The sequence below is a fragment of the Myxocyprinus asiaticus genome, chromosome 7, assembly GCF_019703515.2.
Source record: "Myxocyprinus asiaticus isolate MX2 ecotype Aquarium Trade chromosome 7, UBuf_Myxa_2, whole genome shotgun sequence".
In the NCBI taxonomy this organism is placed as follows: domain Eukaryota; kingdom Metazoa; phylum Chordata; class Actinopteri; order Cypriniformes; family Catostomidae; genus Myxocyprinus; species Myxocyprinus asiaticus.
The window spans coordinates 31,785,114-31,810,602 of NC_059350.1; the positions used below are offsets into that span (position 1 = coordinate 31,785,114).

At 41.2% G+C, this 25,489-nt stretch overlaps 1 protein-coding gene across 3 annotated transcripts in view; it reads right to left on the reverse strand.

Annotated features, from left to right (window-relative positions):
* The window catches only part of LOC127444264 (slit homolog 2 protein-like), a 199,330-nt gene that overhangs the window by 43,617 nt on the left and 130,224 nt on the right, over positions 1 to 25,489 (reverse strand). For 2 of the 3 annotated variants that reach the window (XM_051703541.1, XM_051703540.1), the window contains 9 exons: positions 22,774 to 22,940; positions 22,279 to 22,411; positions 21,949 to 22,017; positions 13,246 to 13,317; positions 11,060 to 11,131; positions 10,883 to 10,954; positions 7,266 to 7,429; positions 6,735 to 6,859; positions 2,982 to 3,079 (listed from right to left, as the gene is read on the reverse strand). In XM_051703541.1, the coding sequence (XP_051559501.1) occupies positions 2,982 to 3,079; positions 6,735 to 6,859; positions 7,266 to 7,429; positions 10,883 to 10,954; positions 11,060 to 11,131; positions 13,246 to 13,317; positions 21,949 to 22,017; positions 22,279 to 22,411; positions 22,774 to 22,940 (972 nt within the window). Of the gene's footprint in view, positions 1 to 2,981; positions 3,080 to 6,734; positions 6,860 to 7,265; positions 7,430 to 10,882; positions 10,955 to 11,059; positions 11,132 to 13,245; positions 13,318 to 21,356; positions 21,444 to 21,948; positions 22,018 to 22,278; positions 22,412 to 22,773; positions 22,941 to 25,489 lie in introns of all 3 variants that reach the window. The other variant, XM_051703539.1, reaches the window with a different exon arrangement.

Sequence of the window (25,489 nt, forward strand, 5' to 3'; positions counted from 1 at the left end):
CCTTTTTCAAGGTGATTTTGTCCACTACAGTTCCCCGTAACTGGTGAACCCTGGACGCCAATTTAAGTCTTAAGCACTGTTCTGTGACGAACTCGGCAGAGGAGTGACACTACCAGGCCCAGTACTCGTGGTATGCCCCTTTTCAGGTGAGCCTGTGTACTCAGGCTCAGTGCTCCATACGTGGTGATTCCCCTCTGGGTAATGTGTGATGCATTTCCACTGTTCGGTTCCCCTCAGGTGAACCCTGTATTTCCCCTAATCAGAGCTTCACTTGGCTTTGGCCACTGTTGCTGTGTACCCTCTCCGTAGTTAGGGTCCTCCCGGTGGCATCATTCCATATGTGAACTTCCCCGTTGGTAAGTCCATGTGAGGTATTCTCCACATGTTAACCTCCCTCCGGTAGGATGTAGTCTCCGTAGTGCCCTCCCTCCTGGAGAGGGAAGAGCACTTCCCAGCATTATTCCAGAAGGTGCTCGGCGGGAAATTGCTTAACAGCAAATATCAGGAAAGGCTACCGCCTGTAGCCTCCTTGGGTAAGTGCCTCCTCCCCCCTTTAACGGGACTAGGGAGATGCCTTACCTAACTCACTGGAAGGTCATGACGTGGTCGAGCGCTCACTGCGAGGCACACAGCAGCTTGCCCGTGTCCACTCTTCCGTACCTCGTGACACAGTTCAGCTCCTGAGGCGTTTCCTATAGGAACCCCTAGTGTCACTACATCGACACAACGTCAAGTGAGTTACAGACGGGGAACATCTAGGTTACTGATGTAACCTCTGTTCCTTGATGGAGGGAACGAGACGTTGTGTCCCTCCTGCCACGGCGCTGAACCGACCGCTGACATGGCCAGGACTCTCTATCGGCTCATCAGCATAAATCTGAATGAGTGGTGCACACTATCTCCTTTTATACCCGTATGTCCGAGGCGGAGAGTGGCATGCAAATTCCACTCGCCAATTCCCATTGGCCTTTTCTATTTTAAGCAAAGGTGATTGGGGCTCTCAAGATCGAACCCCTAGTGTCACTACATCGACACAACGTCTCGTTCCCTCCATCAGGGAACAGAGGTTACACCAGTAACCTAGACATTTTTCTTTGCTATCACTCAATCAGCATCGTCAGATTCAAAGAACATGTGAATCATCTGCCAGATGAAAATCATAAGTTTGATTGCTTTAAAAAGTAATAGCACACCTCTCCTCATTAAGCCACACAATTTAGGATATAATTCATGTTCATAGCACAAATGGTGTGGGACGAGTTTAGTGGTTTGTTTAAATTCCTAACCCAAAGTATGAGCAATAATGATAGTAATTAGAGTTGTCAACTTTCTACCAGCCAAATACGGGACATTCCAGCTTTAAATAGGCGGACATTTTTTTCATATGAAAACAATTGAAAAACAGCACGGACAGACGTAAACATGCATTTGGTTTGAACAGCCCTTAAAATGAAATGAAAACCACTTTAATACAACAACCAGGAAGAACCAAATATTTATCAATCTTCCCTTATAAAAAAAACTATGTTTACCAAAAGAACAAAGCTGCAATCAATGGAGAAAGACAATATTTTTCTGTCAAGCATTTTCTTGCCCATAATTAAGTTTAAACTTTTCTGTTTTTAAAGCTCAGCAAACCAGTTTTTTGTTTAAAGTTGGGGTCATTGGTTTGCAGACAGTAAATGTTTAATGTGTTAAAAATAGTATATATCACAAAAAAATTAATTTGGCCTTCCAGGGCCACTGTCTTTGTACTGTTTTAAGGAACCATGCATTATAATGGATTTTTCTGAGAAAATGCTTGACATGAAACATAGTGTTATTGTTTTGGCAGTATATAGTGTTTTGTTTTTTCCCACAAGGAAAATATTAGAAAATCACATTAAGTGTTTTAACTAAACCTGTACTGTACTGTACTTCTGTACTAAAAGTGCTCCGTTTTTTCACACTGTCATTTAGCTGAGTCTCTCTTTCAGAACGAGCACTGGCATTGCAATGCAATGTAATGTCATGTCATGAAAAGAAGCGTTTACTTTTGTTTTGAAATCACAATAGTGAGAAACAATTATCACGCACCTGAATAATATATGATCTTTCCCCCGGTTGCTTCTGTCAAGTATGGCGTCTATGTAACGTAGCAACAGCCGAACTCTCACACCACTAATGCGAAAATGTGTGTGTTTCAGATCTGTTTCTCTCGGTTTTTGGAACATTCTTAGCAGTTTGGGTGTGAGACACTAAAATATGGGACAAACAGCATGCCATATGGATTTCATTTAGAACACAATTTTGTTCCCTAAATACTGGAAGATTTCATATTACACGGGACGGTTGGCAACCCTAATAGTGATGCTTGGCTTAACAAGCACCAGTAATGATTGTTTCCAATCACTCCTACTGCCCCTTTCATCTGTAATTGGTTGAGCTATTTTAACATGGAAAAAATGACTAACATCACCTTTGACAGACCTCCATAAACCCCTCATGGAGTGTGTGTGTGTCATTACAGTATCTAACAATAATTTAAAGCAGAACTTCTCAAATGAAACTGCCCTCATTCACCAACACAAAGGATTCATTAACACTGATCAGTGCTTATGACTGCAGCTGAATTCAAGCACATCACAGTCACATCTCTCTCCTGTATATGTCCACAGCGAAGCCATTCATTGGCTGATTACATGCATGAGTGAGCTCAGATCATTTTCAGACACTTCAGTCTGATTACGACAGATTAGGCACACACTGTCCATGAGGTATATTCATTATCTCATCAGCAGGGACACACCCTCACTAAGCTGAGCATTTATTTAATGTACTACATGAAAGCCAATCTGCTGTTTTCAACAGGAGCTGAACACAGTAAAGAAGAGAATACTATCTCTTTATCTGTCTCACACATACGTATATGCACATCAGCCGGAACCTCAAAGATTTGAGGTTTTGCTGATGACAATGATGATGACGAAGGTCTGTCTCACCAGTGAGTGTTCTCCTCTCCATCCTTCAGGTGGCAGGTACCTCCATTCTGACAGGGGTTACTGATGCATGCATGAATTGGTTCCTCGCAGTCTTGACCCTATACGAACACACATTACATAGAGATATTATTCTAATTTATGAACATGCATACATATTTCAGTAGTTCTCAATATTTAAAGCTGATTTGGTGTGCAATCGCAGGCTTTCGTCATTCTTCCTTGCGTGTTTACATCATATCCGTAAGCTCAGGAAGAAGGACCGGCTACTGTCTGAGTCGCTTCACACACGTCGGCTGGGGAAGCAGTGGCTGTTCAGTCAGTCGCAGTTCTGGACAGCAGGGGGATGACAGTGTTCTCCGGTTGGATGTTTAATTGTTAACTGTTTGGTGAAGTTGTTTACTTGCTAAAATGCTTGGATATGTTTTCTGGTAGGGTTTTTGAAGCTTATATTGGCCATCATGCTTTAATTAATCGAATATCACTCAGGGATATTATGTTTACAGATCGCGATGTGTTTAATAGATTTAGTTTTCCATTGGAGTTACTGTGTAATATGTTTACTAATATTCATTGATTCTGAATATTTTATAACATTGCTGCATTTTCGAGATGCGTGTTTGTGTGTGTTTGTGTTGTCCCTAAGTGTGTGTGACACTGTTTTCTTATTTCTTATACACCAGACACAGAATTTCACATTTGTTATCACTTTTCATTCATTGCCCTTTTAGCAGATAGTCTGTTTAAACACAGTAGACAATTTAAAATTGCATCTAAACGCTGCTATAGGTGTATCCCCATGAATGTAAGCTCATCTTAAGTTGTTTACCGGTTTCATAGCACAGTAATGTAATATTAATCTATTTTCTGTGGAACCAAGGAAACTGTTCATTACTGTAATTGTAATATTGCATATTTATGCATAATATTTTCATGTTTATTAAAGTATATTTCATCGCCATCATTATTTAATCCTTGTTTTGTGTTTTTATATTACAGTCTTATTGTTTGCAGTGCACAGACAGACTAGTATTACGGTTCAGTTGAATTGTCCACTTAGGCACTGTAGATTGTATGCCTAATATAAAAATTACTAAGTGTATTCTACTGAACTCATATCAGCCCTTTCACGAGTTTCACTTCTTGTACAGTACAACCATTAACGTGAAGTGGATAAAAAACGTAAAAAATATAAATAAGAGTGTTGTTTTTCTTCCAAAGCAAGTAATATTCAGGATATAAATGTTTAAATGAATAGCTAATATCAACATGAAAATAGCAAGTTATGATGAATGTGTCTGAGTGATCACAGGCAATGTCCAGGTAACCTCAAACCATTAAATTCATCCGCCCAGAAGAGCAGTGCTGAATTGCAACTCACTTAAAGTGTTCTTCCGCAAGTTGCTTGCAATTTTATGCTTTAACTGCTAGATTGCCAAAAGTTGCATTGTGTAGCAACTTTGTTTAGTAATGTTATTTATAGTGTTGGGTTCGAGTCCACCTTAGTTGAATCTGAGTCAAGTCTGAGTCTATAAACAATCAAATCCGTGTTGAGTCCAATTCCAAAAGGGGCCAAGTTGGACTCAAGGCCGAGTCCATAACAGGCAGAGTCTGAATTAATCCGTCATGAATATGAATTAAAATTGTAACGTAAATTCAACATCAATATTTTAAGATTATTTTAAACTTCACAACTAAGAAAATGTTTGTCAATACAAATGTAACAAAAACACCTCTGTTGCATTTCATATAAACATTTTATAATTAGTATCCTGCTGAACAGACTTCAAAGTGGTTCCAGAATGAAAGCATATGCTTTAGGTGTATGAAGACAAAACTGTCCTTCAAAAAAATTCTTTTTGCTTTCTGTTGACATTTCAATTATTTGTTGTTTTTCCCCTCCACTCAAACATAGACTAAAGTGAAAGCTGCGTTAGTCATTACAACCAAGGTTACTATGTTTCTAATTTTAATTTAGTTTTTATTTCTACTTCATTTTCAATTTGTCAATTCACTTTAATTTAGTTTTATTTAAAATTATCCCTATCTAAAGAAAAAAATAAGTCTATACTGAGATTTCTTTCTGAATCTTTTTTCTCTATCTGCCGACTGATTTGGGAAAATACAGTACATACAAATGAGTCAACACAGTAGTAATTAGCACTTGCTGAGAAGTTATGTCTCACGATTTGACTGCAAATGCTACATCCAAAAACACCGGAAAAGCCCACTGATAATATTTGGGCCATGTCGTCACGGACATGATTTTCTAGTTAATTTGCGGGAAACCACACAATGCAGAGCAGTTCTGCGTGCTGCTCGTGTAACTAAATCCCTGATGTGTCCATGTGCGACTTGCAGCAGCTGCCGCAGAAGATAAAAAAAATATTAATAATTGATATTTGCTTGAGCGGCAGATGCGTTGTTCTGCAATCAGTCTGAAATCTTTAAATACCAACCAAAGAAAATTTCATTGAGCTATTCTCTAACCGCAAAAACATGGAGAATAATAATAATTTTGAGTCATAAATTTAACAGAATTGTCCTTCAAAAGTGTCAGAGATGTAGGCTAAAAATAGATGCGCATAAATTACCCGGTGGTTTACAATAAAAATAAAATAAACATTTAAAATAATAACATCATAACCAAATAATTCATCTCGTAACATGAAGTTTAGCTTCATACACAAACTCTGTCATCGAATAATACATATATTTTATAGTCTATAATTAAATTATAAGCAAAACATTTCACTGCCCAAAATATCCTAATATTTTATTGTGCATGGTTGAATGTTGTGAATGTTAGACAAATGCTGTAAAAGAATGTATTTTAAGCAGCTCGTCCATGCTTTGAAAATAGTCAATCAATAATAAATAGTGCTGTTTATCTGTTTAGAGCTGCTGTCTGCTTTAGCAATAACGCTTTTTCCCCCGGCTATTTAAAAGGTTTCACAGTTAATTCATCAAGCTATTATGGACCAGTTCAAGCTGACAACACTGTATGGACCACAAGAGACTACAGAAGCCTGTGTATATACATTACGCCTAAAAAGACTTAATATCCAATATTAATACTACTATTTTTATGTAATTTTATTTCAATATGCTGTTTTTAGTAAACTGTGAGAGACATGATGTGGGTGACTTGACTCAATTAAGTTCTTGATTTTAAGTTTTTAACCATGATGAAACCGCAATGCGAGCACCGTCTTGGCTGCACAAACGCCACATGCAATTTTACCAGTTGTCAGGTCCCATGTCATGTGAAACTGCCTTGTTTAGTTTCTATTACATTGGATACATACCCGTCTTTATGTTTTAGTCATGCCAGCCACCTTGGTAGTCGATGTTATACAGTAGTCTCTGTAGTAACATTCAAGCATATTGGTTGACTGATGAGTGTGACTGTGCACGTGCGTATGTGTGTGTGCGTGTGTTTGCTTAAGCACAGTGAAACAACTCTGGCTGCATCTACGACTTCAGGGACTAATACAGCTGCATGCAGACAAAGATGTGTTCATTAATTTCTGTTTTGTTATTTATTTATTTTTTCATTGCATCACAAATGTCATGGACTCATCTGGACTCAGAAAAAAATCCCAAGTCCCAAAGGCTCGAGTCCGAGTCAAGTCCGAGTAAAAATGCATCCGAGTCCGTGACAAATCCAAGTCCATTAAAATTGGACTCGTGACTCGGACTCGAGTCCGAGGTACTATTGAACCAACAATTGTTTGTGTTTTTGGGTGTACATACCTCAAAACCATATGGACAGGTGCATCTGTAAAAGTCTACAGGATGGTTATTGCAGGTTCCGTCGTTTTTACAGGGGTTGGATAAACAAGGGTTACATTTTGCCAAAACGCTCACATCCACTGGAGCTGTGCAACAGAGAAAGAGCAAAACAAGTTACACAGACTGTTACACACACAAACACAAATGTACATGAACAGTTTTACTGGCTCACAAACACTGGAACGCCCACAGGATTAAGCAGGTAAAGCATCACAGAGTTGCCTCACAAACTAGCAAAGGTCACGGTAAACCTGAGAAGTCAGGGGGCTGGTGGCAGATACATAGGGTTGGGTTTAGGAGCTCACACTGGGCTCTGATTGGCTTCCTTACCTGGCACAGGAATACCACAAGTCCCCGGCACCTCTACAAACGTACCAATCAAATCAAATTACTTACAATATTATCGTCTGAGCACACAGTGTTAGAGTTAGAGCTAATGTTATACCTCTCAGTAATGGGATGAGTGTGGGTGGGTGTTCATGGTGTGTGTACCTGTGCAGGTGAATTTTTTGGAGGGCGTAGTCAACAGGAGTTTGTCAGTCATCTCTCCTGGACCAGTGCAGCGTGCAATTCCAGGCTCCTTGTAGCCGCTCTTTACCCAGTCAGAAAGCCACTGCATGTGACAATCACAGTACAGGGGGTTTGCTCCCAGAGCCCTGCAGGAAACACACATACAAGAAGACAGATTACACACCTATTTAAACCAAACACCTGGGTCTTTTTCGCTAACCATGTGTACCCATGTTTTTTTGCGTAAAACTTTATTATGCAGAAATCACAATTAATTAATAAGTCTGTGCTTACATTTTTCATAAATTAAGAATAAAATTCAGAACCAATGGCCTTACAAACATAGCATGTGTTAAGCTGGAAATTTGACTTTACAGCTGAAGTGTGTAACTTTTGCGATGTTAATATCATTTCTCATAACCCATTTTAATATGCAGAGACAATAGGTTGATTTCCTCGAAAACTGTGTCTCTGTGGTGCTATAAAAGTTGTTGCTGGTCCATCTATCCCAACACAGCAACATCGACTCTGCCAACAGCTTGAGTTTGGGAGAAAAGGGCATTATTCAGGAAAGTTGTTTGAAAACAATCCATTTTTTTTTTTTTTTTTTTTTTTTTTTTTTTTTTTTTTGCTATTCCATCTGCTGGCTTAAGGGGGTGCAGAAATTACATGCTTCAGTTATAACCCTTTAATACATATCTCGGGTGACCCTTGACCTCATTCCACCCCATGTTCCTAATCCATTTTTTGAAGTTATGCCCACACCTCTTTAGTATTCCTCAACCTTTTCTCTCTCTCAAAAAAATGTAAAATTACAAAAAAGTTTTTTTTTATTTTTTATAACTGCTTAATTACCAAAAGTGTATATGGTCATTAAAGACCCCCTAGTGTCGGGGGGTTTTGCGCTTCCATAAATCATATTTTCATGATTATTTCATATCTATATAAGTTTACTGTCACAGGATACATATTTCTTTGTTTATCACAAGACAAATGAGTAGTATATTCATACAAATGACTACTATATAAAATAGATTTTCTGTGTGACAATGGTGAATTATCAGTATTCCATATGCATGTACACCAGGCTTTCCTCTAGCTGGTAATTACTGGTTTTTGACCATTAAAATGTCCTAATGTCAAACAAATTCAAACATTCAAACACTGGACACATGTGACTTCACTTTGGCTGCAAAACGCTTTTGTGCTATGAAAAAAAGATGTGTGGCAAATTGCAGTTTAGTTGTTTTGTTTTGCCCCCATTGTTGAAATTGTGTTTTTTTTAATTAGACGTTTATTCTATGATGGCAGTTCTTTTTTTTTTTTTTTTTATGAAAAAGCAGCTATATTGAACAAAGGTTTAACAATCATTTGACTTGATTGTGTCATTATTAGCCTATATCACATTATTATACATAGTCCATCGCGTTTATAGTGCAAAATAAACACTGAAATGAGATGACCGGATTTTTCCTAATTTGTCCGGCAAACTTTATCATTCCCGGACAAGCTGGATGGAGCCAAAATTTCTTATAGGAAACTCTGGTGTACACATACATATTTTACATGCTATTTGTCACTCAAGGTGATGTGTCAGTGATTGACTTGATTTACATTTGACTTTGCTATTTGACAAAGAAGCGAAGAAGTAAACTAGTGTAACAGAATGATATGACTATTGTCATTTGGGTGTACTACTGAAATTATGTAAATTGTGCATCTATTTAGACTTAAAAAATGGCTAAAGAAATACATACAGTATGTATATCTTATGTGTATCTTGTGTGTAGATTATGTGTTACGTGTAGCTCAATATGTGTTTGATAAACAGTTGCATCTCAGGAAATTTCAGTATGGAAGTAATTAATTCTTTTTTATATTTGTTGCATCATATCTTCGATATATAAAAAATAAAACAAAAATATATCAGAATATATTCTATTCTATCATTTTCTAATTGTCTTTAAAATGTTTTGAAAATGTTACACTATCTGGGCATTTTTTGTAGATCCATTTGTAATAGAGATATGCTACTGGTCAAAAGTTTAGAAACTTACTCATTCTTTATGATTATCATAATTTTTTCACATTTTAGAATAATAATAAAGTCATCAAAACTATGGAATAACAGAAATGGAACTATGGCAATTGTGTTGTGACTAAACAAATCCAAAATAAATAAAAACTATGTTATATTTAGCATCTTCAAATTCGCCACCCTTTGCCTAGAATTTGCAGAAATGTACTCAGCCTTTTCTCAACCAACTTCTTGAGGTATCACCCTGGGATGCTTTTTAAACAGTATTGAAGGAGTTCCCACTTATTGGCTGCTTTTCTTTATTATAAGTCATCCATTTAAAAAAAAAAAAATTAAAAGAATTATATTTTTTTATATAAAATTTTAGTTTTGTAAATGAAATAAATTAATATGTTGGCACAATTATATTTTTGTCTACAAAACTAATTTCAAACATTTAAGCATATGCCTTCAGATCAAAATGTTTTTAAGATCATGAGAAACATTTCAGTCAAGTGACCCCAAACTTTAACGGTAGTGTACATGCCAGGTCTTTAAAGACCCGAGTATGTAATAATGTTTGGCAAAACAATCATGTATTTAAGGGTAAATACTTAATTTTAACTAGAAATTTATATATCATATAGCTTGATCTTGGATAAGTTCTGCTTAAAAATGCAGACTGTGCATGCATATGTACACCTGAACGATTAGGGGTCTAAAACACGAACAAATGTAGTCTATGCCAACAGTATATAATAGGTTTTGAGATTGGCACATTTGCATTTACTCAAAGATCTGGCTGTACATGCTCTCAGGCGAGAGCGTATCTTTAGAGAATGTAGACGTGCTTATTTAGAATAATTCTCATTTAGAATAATCTGGATTCATCAACATTAAAAAGAAGGTAAGAACAAATTTATGTGCACATACATCTCTTGTGAATTTTGCAGAAACACTGCCGTAAGACCACTTTACACTATTCATAGTAAATGAGACCCATTATTATAGGCACATTTAAGTGTTATTCATGGAGAGTTGCAAAAAGGTAAAAAAAGGACATGTGTTACTCATTATACAGTCACTTAGATACACTCATCTGTTTGAGATTATTAATACCAAAATGAGGTATTAGTATTACGTTTCAGATAAATTATATTTATAATTGTTTGTTTTATTTATTTTTATATATACAGTATATATTTCAGTGTGTGAGTGTGTGTGTACTGTTTTTCTTAATGTTGTTGGTTCTACTTTGCTGTCAGTCATAACAATATTTGTGAATCTGATCCATGGGAATTATGGAAAATTGGTCATTGTGGGAGACCAAGAACCAATCTGTGGCTGCTATAGCTCAGACGTTGAGAGTGTTTCAGTGTGTGTGTGTGTGTGTGTGTGTGTGTGTGTGTGTGTGTGTGTGTGTGTGTGTGTGTGTTTGAATGAGAGTAAAAGAAAGAACCAAAGTACATCCAGCTGTCAAAACCTATTTGGTGCACTCATAAGTGTGTGTGTGTGTGTGTGTGTGAGTGTGTGTGTGTGTGTGTGTGTGTGTGTGTGTGTTTCGCCATTCTGAGGTACTTACAGGTGGGAGAGAGAGGACAGATCTTTGAAAGCTCCATCTGGGATCACAGCAATATCATTACCATGGAGAGACCTGCAGAGTGAAGAGAGAGTAATGAAGCAATCCAAGAGACCTCAATACACATAAATCACAGTCTAATAGCACTTAGACATACACACACACAAATGAGATACTCACAACAAGCGCAGAGATTTGAGGCCGTCGAAAGCTTTTAAAGGAATACACCTCAGTCTGTTGTAGCTTAAAATTCTGGGACAAAACAGAAGCTATTATAAATACTTGCCAAAACATGCATTCAGGCAAATACACACTTAAGAGCAATAGTCTGTCATCATATACGTACTCACCCTCATGTTGTTTCAAACTCGTATGACTTTTTCTTCCATAGGACACTCGAGAAGAAATGTTGAAGATTGTTCCATATAATGTAAACATACATACATATATAATAAAAATGAATAGTGATGTAGAGCTAAAAAAATAACATAAAAGTATCATAACAGTAGTCCATATGACTTTTCTTATTTTGTATTTATTTTATATCTGGGGCTCTATTTTCGTGAGTGTGCAAAGTGCAGCGCAACACGCTAAGACCGTGCGCAATGCATTATCCAATTTTCATGAGAGCGCTAATTCTAAGCACAATTTTCGTACCAGCGCAAAGCACAAATGGCCGTGGGCGGGAGTGTTTGCGCTATTGTGGGTGTAGGTGCACAAACTGTGGGTGTATTTTATGTAAATGAAGTGGAGCAAAGCGCAATTTACTATTTTACTAAGAATTTGGTCATTGCGCTAAGCCAGTTTCAATACCACCTCTTAACTCAGCGCAAAGTCCAAATTCAGTTCCCGCATTTGCAGTTTGGCAATTTCACCAGCAGGTGGTAATAAAGTTCATTCCAAATTCTGAAAGTACAGAACATCAAATTATGTCCCTTCAATCACTGTTGAAGCTGTTTATTGAATCAAAAAAATATTAGATTTGTGTTGCATTTTCTAAATAATTTTTAATGTTATGTTTAAGTCACTGCAAAAGGGACCAGTGGAAGAAGGAGAGAGTAAAATGTTTGGATTTGGTATGATTTTTTTGACCACATTTTGATTATATTTTAGTTTCATTTGAAGTGAAATTTTAATTTAGAAATATTTTTGGTTTCATTTTTTTGATTATATTTTAGTTATATTTTAGTTTAGATTATATTTTAGTTTCATTTGAAGTGTAATTTTAATTTAGAAATATTTTTGGTTTAATTATTTCGTGTTTCAATAAATGAATTACATTTTTCAAAATCAAATGTTGACCAGTAGAAGTGAAGTGCATGCCGATAAAATTACTGTTAATACTAGCCATGATATGTGTGTCAGTAGATGAAAATGATTAATAATACTTACATTCTCTATAATTTAATGGAACTTCTATATCCTGAACCACATTATCCGTGCGTATAAAAGGAACATGTCCCACTTAACAAGGACACACAAAATAATGTAACCTATATTTGTATTCTTGCAATTCATTACATACAGTCCATTTACACTACCAACCTCTTATGAATGTACTGTCTTTGTTTATATCGCTAGTGCTTGACAGGGAATGGACTGTATAATAGGACAGAGACGGTGCCGGAGAAGAACCTCCATTGACCCAATCTAGTGCCTTGTGCACTCAATTTCGCCAAACCTACTTGCGCCTACACTTAGTGCATGCTTGCACGAAAATATCAATACTTCATTGACATGCCCATTGAGTTTGCGCTTATGAGTTAAGCATTACGCTGTGCTTAGCTCTTGTGCGTTTAAAATAGGGCCCCAAATATTTCTGAAGCCAAACAATTGCTTTGTGTTATGAACAGAACAAAATCAAAGATGATCTTCACAAGATTTTCAATAATTACCTTTAAATTTCAGTCTGTTCATCATACAAAGCAATCGCATGGCTTCAGAAGACTTGGAATATAGTGCACAAGCCATATGGACCACATTTGTGGTAATTTTAAAGTGTTTTCTCTTTTATTCTTTTTTTTTTTTTGTCATTTTGGAGATCACCACAGATTCCTATTTACTTTCAATATATGGAAAAGAGTAGCCAGGACATTCTTCAACATTTCTACTTTAGTGTTTCATGAAATAAATTCACACAAGTTTGCAAATGACATGAGCATTAGTAAATGAGGAATTTTCTTTTGTGGGTGGACTTTTTTTTTTTTTTTTTGTAAGTGCACTCCATAACATTTAGAGAAATATACAACTGTTAAAACGCACACTCTCAGCTTCATGCAGAGCAACACATGTACACATTTACACTAGAGTTTGCACAAAAACACACAGACACACAAACCGAAGGCATATATCATGGTGACACTCACAGGGTGAGCAGCTCGGACATGTTACTGAAGCTGTGGTTGGACAATGTGCTGATCTGGTTATTACTCAAATCACTGCAAGAAAACACGCATAAACACACAGACAAACAAAGGCTAAGTGCTATGAGTAAAATCAAACACACATAGCCAACATTTAGGGTACATGACAGTAACAAAACGCTATGCAGCATTAAAAAAATCAAAAGACCAGATTCTTAACATTCTACACAATTAAAAATACATTTAATTGACGAGCTGCAGAATTTATATAAATAGTTTCTTTGAATTACAATATCTCCATCGTAAACAAACTGACTAGAGCTTTACTGTAAATAAAATTACGAAAAAACAAAACAAAATAAAATACTTTTTTAAAGATGAAATAACTCAAGAGAGCAATATTTAAATTAAACTGGTCCAAACTAAATTAAAGAAATACATTACAAGGCTTAATGCATGATGTAAGACAATGCACAGAGTAGAACTGAAGTAAAACCAATTTCATGTTAAAGACGTTCAAACAGCAGACCTACACTATCAATGCCGTGACCTTTAAAAACTGCAAAGAGCATACACAGAACAAGTACAGTTATGTGTTAAATTCAAAATCATAATAAAACATACAGAAGCCTTCAGCAGTCTTTATGCATTGCTTCACTAGAAGCGACTTTTCTTTGAGGGTATTTTTTTTTTATAAACTTCTTTTGTGCCCTTAATATTTGGTATTATTCTTTATAAACTGACAAAAAATGTACTTAGTACCTCTCTAAGAACATCTATGCTGCCCTGCAAAGGTGAAGTGCAGTAATTACGTCAGCACTGAGAAATGTTTTGACTGTCCAGTTGAATGTACCCATGCTAATGCACTGATTTTATATTATAGTTGAGTCAAACCCATCTGATGCCCAATTTCAGTCATAATTGAGTTTTGACAAATGTAAAGGTATTGCGTTGTGTCTTTGAATGGCAGTATGGTATAAATATCTCATTTGGCCCAGAGGAGGAAGGGAAATTAGCATTAAGTCTGTTGACATATATAATTGATGAATATGTACATTTGTGTGTATAATGACTGTAGTTCATTAGAGGCAAATTCTAGTGTTGGTTTGCGTCCACCTTAGTCGAGTCCAAGTCTTTAAACAATCGAGTCCAAGTCGAGTCTGAGTCCAAAAGGGTCAGAGTCGGACTCAAGACCGAGTCCATAACAGGCCAAGTCCGAGTCGAGACTGAATTTGAATTAATCTGTTCATGAATCTGAATTAAAATTTAAACCATAAACTTAACATCAGCATTTTAAGCTTATTTTAACCTTCACAAGTAAGAAAAACTATTTGTCAATATAAATGTAACAAAAACACTTCTATTGCATTTCATATATACATTTTATTAGTATCCTGCTGAGCAAACTTCAAAGTGGTTTCAGAATGAAAGCATATGCTTTATGTGTATGAAGACAAAACGTCCTGGTTACTTGCGTAACCTCCGTTCCCTGATGGAGTGAACGAGACATTGTGTCGATGTAGTGACACTAGGGGTCACTCTTGGGAGCCCGAGACACCTCTGGTCTTTGATAAAAGGCCAATGAAAATTGGCAAGTGGTATTTGCATACCACATATGGGTATAAAAGGAGCTGGTATGCAACCACTCATTCAGGTTTTATGCTGAGGAGCCGAGACAAGGTCCCAGCCATTTCAGCGGGTAGTCCAGCGTTGCGGCAGGAGGGACACAACGTCTCGTTCCCTCCATCAGGGAACGGAGGTTAGGCAAGTAACCAGGACGTTCCCTATCTGTCACTCACTCGACGCTGTGTCGATGTAGTGATACTAGGGGTCCCTATACAAAATGCCACAACTGGCTGAACTGTGTTATGTGAACTGGCGGTGTGTGACGGGCAGACCACTGTATGCCTCATTGCCAGCACACCAGGCCGACACGTAACCTCCCCCAACACTGTTATGAGTGTCGAACGGCCCTTTGGGGACAAGTCGACTACCCAAAAGATAGAGACGGGCTAGCCCAGTCGTGGCCTCTTAACCCCTTTTTTTTCCACTCCCCCAAAAAAGGGGGATTAACCGACTGGGGCCACCAGGTCTAGTCGGGGGGGTGTCCCTCCCAAGGGTAAGAAACCGCGGAGACCACACCCCGCCCAGAGGGGGGGGGTATTTAAGTGGAAATACGTCACATGGTCTTGCCGAGCTATGTCGGAAGTATGCCATGTGGGGAAGTCCCATGGTAGGTCCTACTCTATGGGGGAGGAGTTACTACAAACATGGTGACTGGGGCAGAGGGGCCTCAAGGAAGACCCAGTTTGCCAACAGGGAAACAAATTAGCAGAAGATATATGTCGCATGGGGCTACCTATGGGGAACCACCACATGCGTAGCACCTACCCCAGTACAGGGCTTAGTTAGCACGTGTACTGAGCAGGCAGCGAATTTCTCCGCAAACTCGTCTGCCACAGGGCTCGGAGGAAATCAACCAGGGAACACAGTTTGTCAACACTACTGGGAGTTAACGGCACACGTCTTCAGCTCAGGGGAGGTGAAAGGTGCTATGCGTAAGTGATACACCTGGCCGGCTGTCCCAGACTTACCTACTTGTGCGTGCCACTACACGGGACGAAACCGGTTCCACCCGGAGATTGTAGAACCTCGCAAAGGTGTTGGGTGTTGCCCAGCCCGCTGCTCTGCAAATGTCTGTTAGAGAGGCACCCCTGGTCAAGGCCCAGGAGGCCGCTACACCCCTGGTATTTTGGGCCCATAGCCCTACCGGGGGTGGCACGTCCTGGGCGAGATATGCCATAATTATGGCATCATTGAGCCAGTGGGTGATCCTCTGCTTGGAGACAGCGCTTCCTTTCCGCTGTCCACCAAAGCAAACAAAGAGCTGCTCAGAGACTCTCCTCCTGGGGCAGTGCTTGCAGGTTCACCACCTGGTCCCTAAAAGGGGTCGTGGGAACCTTGGGCACATAGCCCGGTCGGGGTCCCAGGATCACGTGAGAGTAGCCCAGACCGAACTCCAGGCACGTTTTGCTGACAGAGAATGCTTGCAGGTCTCCTACTGTCTTGATGGAAGTGAGCACAGTCAGGAGGGCAGTCTTCAAGGAGAGTGCCTTAAGCTCAGCTGACTGCAAGGGCTCAAAGGGGGCTCTCTGTAGACCCTGAAGAACTACAGAAAGGTCCCATGAGGGAACGAGGTGCGGTCTGAAGGGATTCAACCTCCTGGCACCTCTAAGGAACCTGATGATCAGGTCGTGCTTCCCTAAGGACTTACTGTCCACTGTGTCATGGTGTGCCGCTATAGCGGCTACATACATCGTCAAGATGGAAGGGGACAGCCGCCCTTCCAACCTCTCCTGCAGGAAGGAAAGCACCGACCTGTCTGCGCATTTCTGGGGGTCTTCGCGTCGGGAAGAACACCACTTAGTGAACAGACGCCACTTAAAGGCATACAGGTGCCTCGTAGAGGGGGCCCTAGCCTGAGTGACCACAGGTGATAGACCGCTTAAGTCTTCCATGTCCTGTCCAGGGGCCAGACATGGAGATTCCAGAGGTCTGGTCGCGGGTGCCAGATGGTGCCTCGTCCCTGAGAAAGGAGGTCCTTCCTCAGGGGAATTTGCCGGGGGGTGGGGTGGGGGGGCTGTCGCGAGGAGTGTGAGGTCCGAGAACCATGTCTGGGTGGGCCAGTAGGGTGCTACCAGGATGACCTGCTCCTCGTCCTCCTTGACCTTGCACAGGGTCTGTGCAAATAGGCTCACTGGGGGAAACGCATATTTGCGAAATCCAGGGGGCCAGCTGTGTGCTCTATACCGAGATATGCCTCGGACAGGGCATACCAGAGCGGGCAGTGGGAGGATTCTTGGGAGGCGAACAGTTCTACTTGTATCTGTTCGAATCGACTCCAGATCATTTGGACCACCTGAGGGTGGAGTCTCCACTCTCCCCTGAGGGTAACCTGCCGTGACAGCGTGTCCACTGCAGTGTTGAGGTTGCCCGGGATGTGAGTGGCCCGCAGTGACTTGAGATGCTGCTGACTCCAGAGGAGGAGACGGCAGGTGAGTTGTGACATACAACGGGAGCGCAGACCGCCTTGACAGTTGACATATGCAACCATTGCCGTGTTGTCTGTCCGAACTAACACGTGCTTGCCCTGGATCGACGGCCGGAACCTCCGCAGGGCGAGCAGAATTGCCAGAAACTCGAGGCAGTTGATGTGCCAACGCAGCCGCGGGCCCGTCCATAAGCCGGCGGCTGCGTGCCCATTGCAAACAGTGCCCCAGCCTGTTTTGGAGGTGTCTGTCATAACCACAACATGCCTGGAGACCTGCTCTAGGGGAATGCCTGCCAGTAGAAACGTGAAGTCGGTCCAAGGGCTGAAGAGGCAGTGACAGATCATCGAGATAGTTGAGAATGCGAATGCCCACTTCCCTTAATGGGGCAAGAGCTGCCTCTGCGACCTTCATGAAGACGCGAGGGGACAAGGACAGACCAAAAGGGAGGACCTTGTACTGATACGCCTGACCCTCGAATGCAAACCACAGGAAGGGTCTGTGTCGAGGTAGAATTGAGACGTGGAAGTACACATCCTTCAGGTCTACCGCCGCGAACCAATCTTAATGCCGGACACTCGCCAGAATGCATTTTTGCATCAGCATCTTTAACGGGAGACTGTGTAAAGTCCGGTTCAGTACTCGCAGGTCCAAGATTGGCCGCAAGCCACCACCTTTTTTCAGTACAATGAAGTAGGGGCTGTAAAACCCCTTCTTCATCTCGGCCGGAGGGACAGGCTCTATCGCATCTTTCCGTAGGAGGGTAGCGATCTCCGCGCGCAAGGTAGCAGAGTTCTCGCCCTTCACTGAGGTGAAGTGGATGCCGCTGAACCTGGGTGGATGCCTGGCGAACTGAATCACATAGCTGAGTCTGACGGTCTGGACCAGCCATCGCGACAGATTGGAAAGCGCAAGCCACGCATCCAAGCTCCAGGCGAGGGGGACCAAAGGTGGACGGTGGTCGTGATGATGGCCGTGCACACTGGGTACATGACCCAGGGAACAAGGAAACCGCTCTTTTGCTGAACTTGGGCATGTGGTGAAATTAAATGAAAAAGAAACAAAAGATTCTCCTCCCGGCCATCCACCGGGGGATGGAGTGGTCTGCTTACCAGTTCCATGGTGGGTTTCGTCGTCCCTGGGTCGCCTGTCTCAGGGGCGCTTCGAAGCCTTCCGTGGGTTCTTGGTGGCCGGCCGTGAGATGGGTGGCATCTGCTTCGGGGCTCCATGCCGGGGCCGGGCCGAAGGGGCGGGCTGCGGCGGAGCTGGTGCAATCACCGTAGGGTGACGCCCTTGGTGACAAGCAGGCGGGGTGCGGGATCTTGAGCCGCGCCGGGGCAGGATGTGCCGGATAGCCTCCATCCGCTACTTCACCGTCAATAACTGCTGGGAAAAGTCCTTGACGGTGTCACCGAATAGGCCAACCTGGGAAATGGGGGCAGCAAGGAACCGTGCCTTGTCGGCCTCACCCATCTCGACCAGGTTGAGCCAAAGGTGGTGCTCCTGGACCACCAAGGTGGACATCGCCCACCCGAGAGACCGCGCCGTGACCTTCGTCGCTCGGAGAGCGAGGTCGGTCGCCGAGCGCAGCTCCTGCAACAAATCTGGGGTGGAACTACCCTCTACCCTACCCTGCAGTTCCTTTAGCACCTTGGCATGGTGGACTTGCAGGAGAGCCATGGCGTGCAGGGCGGAGGTGGCTTGTCCAGCAGCACTGTAGGCTTTGGCCGTCAGGGACGACGTAAACCTACAGGCCTTGGACGGGTGCTTTGGGTGTCCGCGCCAGGTGGTGGCGCTCTGTGCGCATAGGTGCACTGCGAGCACCTTATCCACCGGGGGAATCACCATATAGCCCCTGGCCACCCCACCATCGAGGGTAGTGAGGGCGGGGGAGCTGAAAGATCGGGACCGGGCAGTAAAAGGTGCCTCCCACGATCTTGTCAGCTCATCATGCACTTCCGGGAAGAAAGGGACTGGAGCGGGGCGTGGCTGCTTTGAGCGGCGCCGCAAGCCCAGGAACCAATCATCGAGCCGTGAGGGTTCGGGGGAGAGCGGAGGGTTCCACTCTAGCCCAACGCTCGCGGCTGCCCGGGAAAGCATGTCCGTCATTTCCGCATCAGCCTGTGACTGGGCAACCGTACTCGAGGGGGGGAGCCCAGCTGAGGCTTTTGCGTCCGACTGGACGAGCCCGCTCTCCGATGCTGCACTCGAGAGCTCATCAACTTTGCGGGCTCCGAACAAGAGGTCGAACTCGCCGTGAGATGAGCCGGTGGACTCATCCGGAAACCCGATCGGGGAAGACGAGCGTGCTGGGAATGGGAGGTCCGTGGGGGGATACCCGGCGGAGGTGGTCCCATTGGAGTCCCCAAATCGCCCCCAGTGCAAGCCGCACTGGCCTCATACCCGTAGGTAGAAGGACTGATGCGGGGAGCCGCTGGGGTGGCTTGCTTTCTTACGAAAGCAAGCTGCGACCGCAACGTTGCCATGGTCATGTTCTCGCAGTGAGTACATGATCCATCCACGAACGCTGTCTCCGCGTGGGTCACGCCCAGACACGAAAGACAGCGATCATGACCGTCAGAAGTTGAGAGGTAACGACCGCAACCAGGAATAATACACAAACGGATCTTTAAAAAGACGTTCCGTGTGTGCCACTCTTTTAGAGAAATATACTCTTTTAGAAAAATATACTCTCTTTTTTCTGCCGAAGCGCCCAGGGGCGTTCTTTGCAGTGCACCAGTGCAGAGGAGGGAGAAACCGCTGAAATGCGCCATCAGATCCAGCAGAGGTGAATGAACAGTCAGCTCAGTAAACATCAACCGTTCGGCTCCGAAGAGAAAATCTGAATGAGTAGTTGCATACCAGCTCCTTTTATACCCGTATGTCCGGGGGAGTGGTATGCAAATACCACTCGTCAATTTTCACTGGCCTTTTATCAAAGACCAGAGGTGTCTTGGGCTCCCAAGAGTGACCCCTAGTGTCACTACATCGACACAACGTCGAGTGAGTGACAGATAGGGAACTGTCCTTCAACATACTTCTTATTGCGTTCTGTTGACATTTCAATAATTTGTGCTTTTTCCACTCAAACATAGACTAAAGAAAGTGAAAGCTGCGTTAGTCATTACAGAGTTATTATTTCAAATTTTAATTTAGTTTTTATTTCTACTTCATTTTCAATTTATCCATTTAATTTAGTTTATTTTTATCTAAAATTATGGATGAAATACATTTAATTTAATTAATTAAATACATTAAATCTGTTTAATACATTTAATAAATGGTAATATTAACACATTTAATAATGCCTATAAAATTAAATACAACAATATAAAATAAAAACAGAAAGGATCAGATACCATTAAAAATGTATTTTTATACTACTACACTTCTCACTTTTCAGTCCTCCTGCTGTGTCCAGGTGTAGCCTACTTCCCTAAAGTAAAGATAAAATCTTTATGACAAACTCTCCTTGGGCTTATGTTGTGTTCTTTTCACATTATATTTAGTATGGATATAAGGTGAATAGAGACTTCTCCCCTCACTTGTGTTCTTCATTGTATTTTCTGTCATTTTTGCCATTGAAACACAAGTGCCAGCTTTACAGGTATCACACAGAGGTTGCGCTCCAAATATGTGACGGACTGAGTTGCACAATTTCCAATTATAATCATCTATCATATTAGTTTAAATGTCCTTGATATGTAGTAAATTTTATTTTGTCTCGATATAGTCAACATTTTCAGTTAGAAATGACTTTACGTAGTAAGCGTGAGTCTGATAAAACATGTGTTCTATTTAATAATTTGCAGAGTTGGGGAACGTACTTTTTAAAGTGCACTTATGTTATTGATATTTCTGGATGAGAGCGGCAGAGCACATCTGGCGAATGGCGATCTCTTTCCCGCACATACATACAGCACGGGCGCGCAGGCGAGAGAGTTAAAAAAGTACTTTGAAAGAGTGCGCGCTGCTGCTCTCAGCCAGAATAATCACACGTAAGGACAAATATGCGTGAAAACTGATGCGCAGTATCAAATACACAGATTGTATGATAGTACTAACTGTAGAGAGCACATCAATATGAAGACAAAGCCAAATCCTGGACATTTAGAGGCAATTTTGAAATCCCGGCCGGATGATTTTTCAGGTCTGAAAAAGAGGACATGTTCCAGAAAAAGAGGATGTATTGTCACCCTAGGTTACATAATTATTTTGTTAGTTTGTTTGTTTTTAATTGCATCACAAATGCCATGAACTCGGCTGGACATAATCCAGAGTCCAAAATGCTCGAGTCCGAGTCAAGTCTGCGAAAAATGCATCTGAGTCATTAAAATTAGACTTGTGACTCGAACTCGAGTACTCCAACTCTAGCAAATTCAGTGGCAATCTTTGGTAGAAATGTAATATTATAGGTTGCTCTCACATGGAAGTCCAGGAAACGAGGACCAAAATCTATAAACCTACTCAGAACAAATCTACAAACAATTACATTTTCTGGCCTTGGGTGGATGGGAAAATAGATCAAACACCATATGTACTAGGCAACTCTGTCCCTTTAAAAGAGCACAAGGTTTTTATGATTGGGTGGTTTTAAAAGGGCAGGGTCTGGATGCAGTATTTGTGATTGGTTATCTCCAGAGAGGGCTGTACCTACATGAGAGTGAGGTGTTTATAATTGGATAGTTCCAGAGGGACTTGTGTGAACTGGTTGCCATCGAGATAGCTATCAGAAAAAGACAAACATGTTATTACTCAAACACAGAGGAAATAGCACATTAGCAACAGTGTAATAGGAGAAACTTCAAAAACTCATATAGTAGCTGTGTACATTGTTCAAACGTCAACTATGTGTTGTTGGAGGCTGCTGCTTTTATATTAAAAAAGGTGTGCCTGAATCAGATAAGAGTTATTTCGAAAATGATATATCATGGAATTACTATGAGATTTGTGATTGTGGAGTACAAAAGTGTTTGTGTACACTCACAGTTCTGTAACGTCTTTAGGAATGCCCTTGGGTAAAACTTTGAGTCCTTTATTACTGCAGCGAACCACTGTATCCAAACATGAACACTCAGCAGGACAGCGAGCCTGAGGTGAACAGCTATTCTCATCATTACCTACACACACACACACACACACACACACACACACACACACACACACATATACACACACACACACACACACACAAACTAAATTAATAAAAATATTAATGTTCTCATTTAAAGAATAATGAAATTTGAAATGAGCTTTTCAATTTGAAGATAAGCCAGGATGATTGTTATTGTAAGCTTGCCTGAGTTTGTGTAAAGGAAAGATAACTATACTCAGGGGCTATGCTCAAGTTAGTGTAACAGATCTTATCGTAGACCTATTAAAAGTTAGAAACAGGATCTTCAATACCATACAGACCTCTTACACACACACACACACACACACACACACACACACACACACACACACACACACATAGCCATACCGTCTTCACAGGCAAAGTCTTGTACGGCTACATCTTGAATAGGGATCTCTTTAAGAAAGTATGGTCTCTGACAGCGGGGGTTGCCTGTGACAATTCGTTTCTTACGAAGCCATTCTCCCAGCCAGGCCAGATGACAATTACAGTTAAACGGATTGGCCAGCAAGTTCCTGTGGAATTACACAAGGAAAAAAAATCAGCTTTCAAAAGGATCGAAGATCCTACTGATATAATGTTTTCCCCATTCTTATTTTGCAAATAGTAAAGTATTGATCACAAATAAATATTTTCCCAAAAGAAAAAACAAAAACTACAACACCTGGTCTTTAACCTTCTTCAGGCCAAGGACTCCCTGGTTGAAAGAGAAACGTAGCAGGGACCCTCAGCTACTGTACATATTGTATAATATTAAGGGGGGAATTCACTAAAAATGAATTGTGCCTGGTAAAGGTGACAGTTATTTGCACGTGCTGTCTGTGTTTAGAACCCAATTCACTAAAGAAAATATGCAGATCAGGCAACGGCACAAACGCGTCTGCAAAATCGCTATTGAATGCATTTTTTTTTTCTCCCCTTTTCTCCCCAGTTTGGAATGCCCAATTCCAGTTGCCTCCACGTCTGAGACGTCAATCTGCGCATCTTATCGTGTGGCTTGTTGAGCGTGTTACCGCGTAGACCTAGCACGTGTGGAGGCTTCACACTATTCTCCGCGGCATCCACACACAACTCACCATCATCCCAGCTATCCTATGGAATAAATTAACCCAACTCTCTGTTCCCACATCTATCTGTCAGTGGATCACCAGCTTTCTGACGGACAGGCAGTAGCTAGTGAGACTGGGGAAATTCACTTCCAGCACATGTATGATCAGCACTGGTGCCCCCCAGGGATGTGTGCTTTCCCCACTACTCTTCTCCCTGTACACCAATGACTGCACTGCCAAGGACCCCTCTGTCAAGCTCCTGAGGTTTGCAGATGACACTACTGTCATCGGCTTCGTCAAAGATGACGATGAGTCTGCATACAGAAGGGAGGTTGAACAGCTGGCTTACTGGTGTAGTCATAACAACCTGGAGCTGAACACGCTCAAAACAGTGGAGATGATTGTGGATTTTAGGAGGAACACCCCAACACTGACCCTGCTCACCATTCTAAACAGCACTGTGGCAGCAGTGGAGTCAGTCAGGATACTGGGCACTACCATCTCACAGGACCTGAAGTGGGAGACCCACACTGACACCATTGTGAAAAAGGCCCAGCAGAGGTTGTACTTCCTTTGCCAGTTGAGGAAGTTTAACCTGCCACAGGCGCTGCTAATCCAGTTCTACTCAGCAGTCATTGAGTCTGTCCTCTGCACTTCAATAACTGTCTGGTTTGGTTCAGCTAAGAAATCATACATCAGAAGACTACAAAGGACAGTTCGGACTGCTAAGCGGATTATTGGTTGCCCCCTGCCCTCCCTTCAAGAACGCACTTTCAGAGTGAGGAAAAGGGCTGGTAAAATCACTTTGGACCCCACTCACCCAGCCCACTACCTTTTTGAACTGTTGCCTTCCGGCCGACACTACAGAGCACTGAGCACCAGAACCGTCAGGCACAAGAACAGTTTTTTCCCTCAGGCTATCCATCTCATGAACAGTTCAAACTATACTATAATTGCATGCAATACACAGCCTAGTCAATTATATTATTTAACATATCCTACCTCTTCTGCATTACATTCCCTTGCACTGTATATAACAGATTTGTTTTTGTACATACTATATGTATATTTTTGTCTTATTGTTTATTTCTACAGTATATATACTTATATTTCTATTCACTCTTTATTTTTGTTCTATTTTTATTTTTTTATTATCTTGTCTTGTTGTTGTATTTGTGCACTGGAAGCTTCTGTCACAAAGAAAAATTCCTTGTATGTGGAAGCATACTTGGCAATAAAGCTCATTCTGATGTTAGCCTTTCATAAAAAAACAAACAGATTTTTGTTCTAATTTTGTGAAAATTAATCAGAGATGTCATCATGGCATGGGTGGCAAGGAAAGCCTATTTATAAATAAAAAAATTTAATTAAGCAAACAGTATTTTTATGCTTCACTGTTGTTATGTAAATTGTTTGTTTGTTAGCAGATTCTCACTTTAAGGAAAATATAAAAATTGTCCATTCAGACCTTTACATTTTTATAAATTTTCTCTCAGGGGACACCCTTGAACCCTCATACAGTATTTTTTATTAATCAAAAAGCCTCCTATGCTATGTCCCATACATATTCGAATGTAAAAAATATTTAAACACAAAAACTGGGCTGCTGTCATTCAGCTTCAAAACTACATTTTGATCTTTCTCTGAGAGTTTTGAAGAGACTATTTTGACTGTTTAGGATTTTGTTTTTGTTTTTAGTTTTTTTACAAAGTACTATTGTTGCCAATGTGGCAAGTTATAAAAACTATTCAAAAATATATATTATATAGTTTCATAGCCATATGACACCGTGTAAGCTACGTAACATTATCCAGACCTTTGCTGGGAAGGAAATGTAGAGGCCGGACCTCTTGGAACTTTAATTTAATACCCCATGCTAGGTTATACAGATGTTCTCCATCATTTGATCGTTATTTGATGAATTACTGCTGATTGATAGAAAATGCACACAAACATCTCTTTTAAATAAAATTCATTTTAACACCTGTTTTCTTCTGGTGGTAATAGCGTGATGT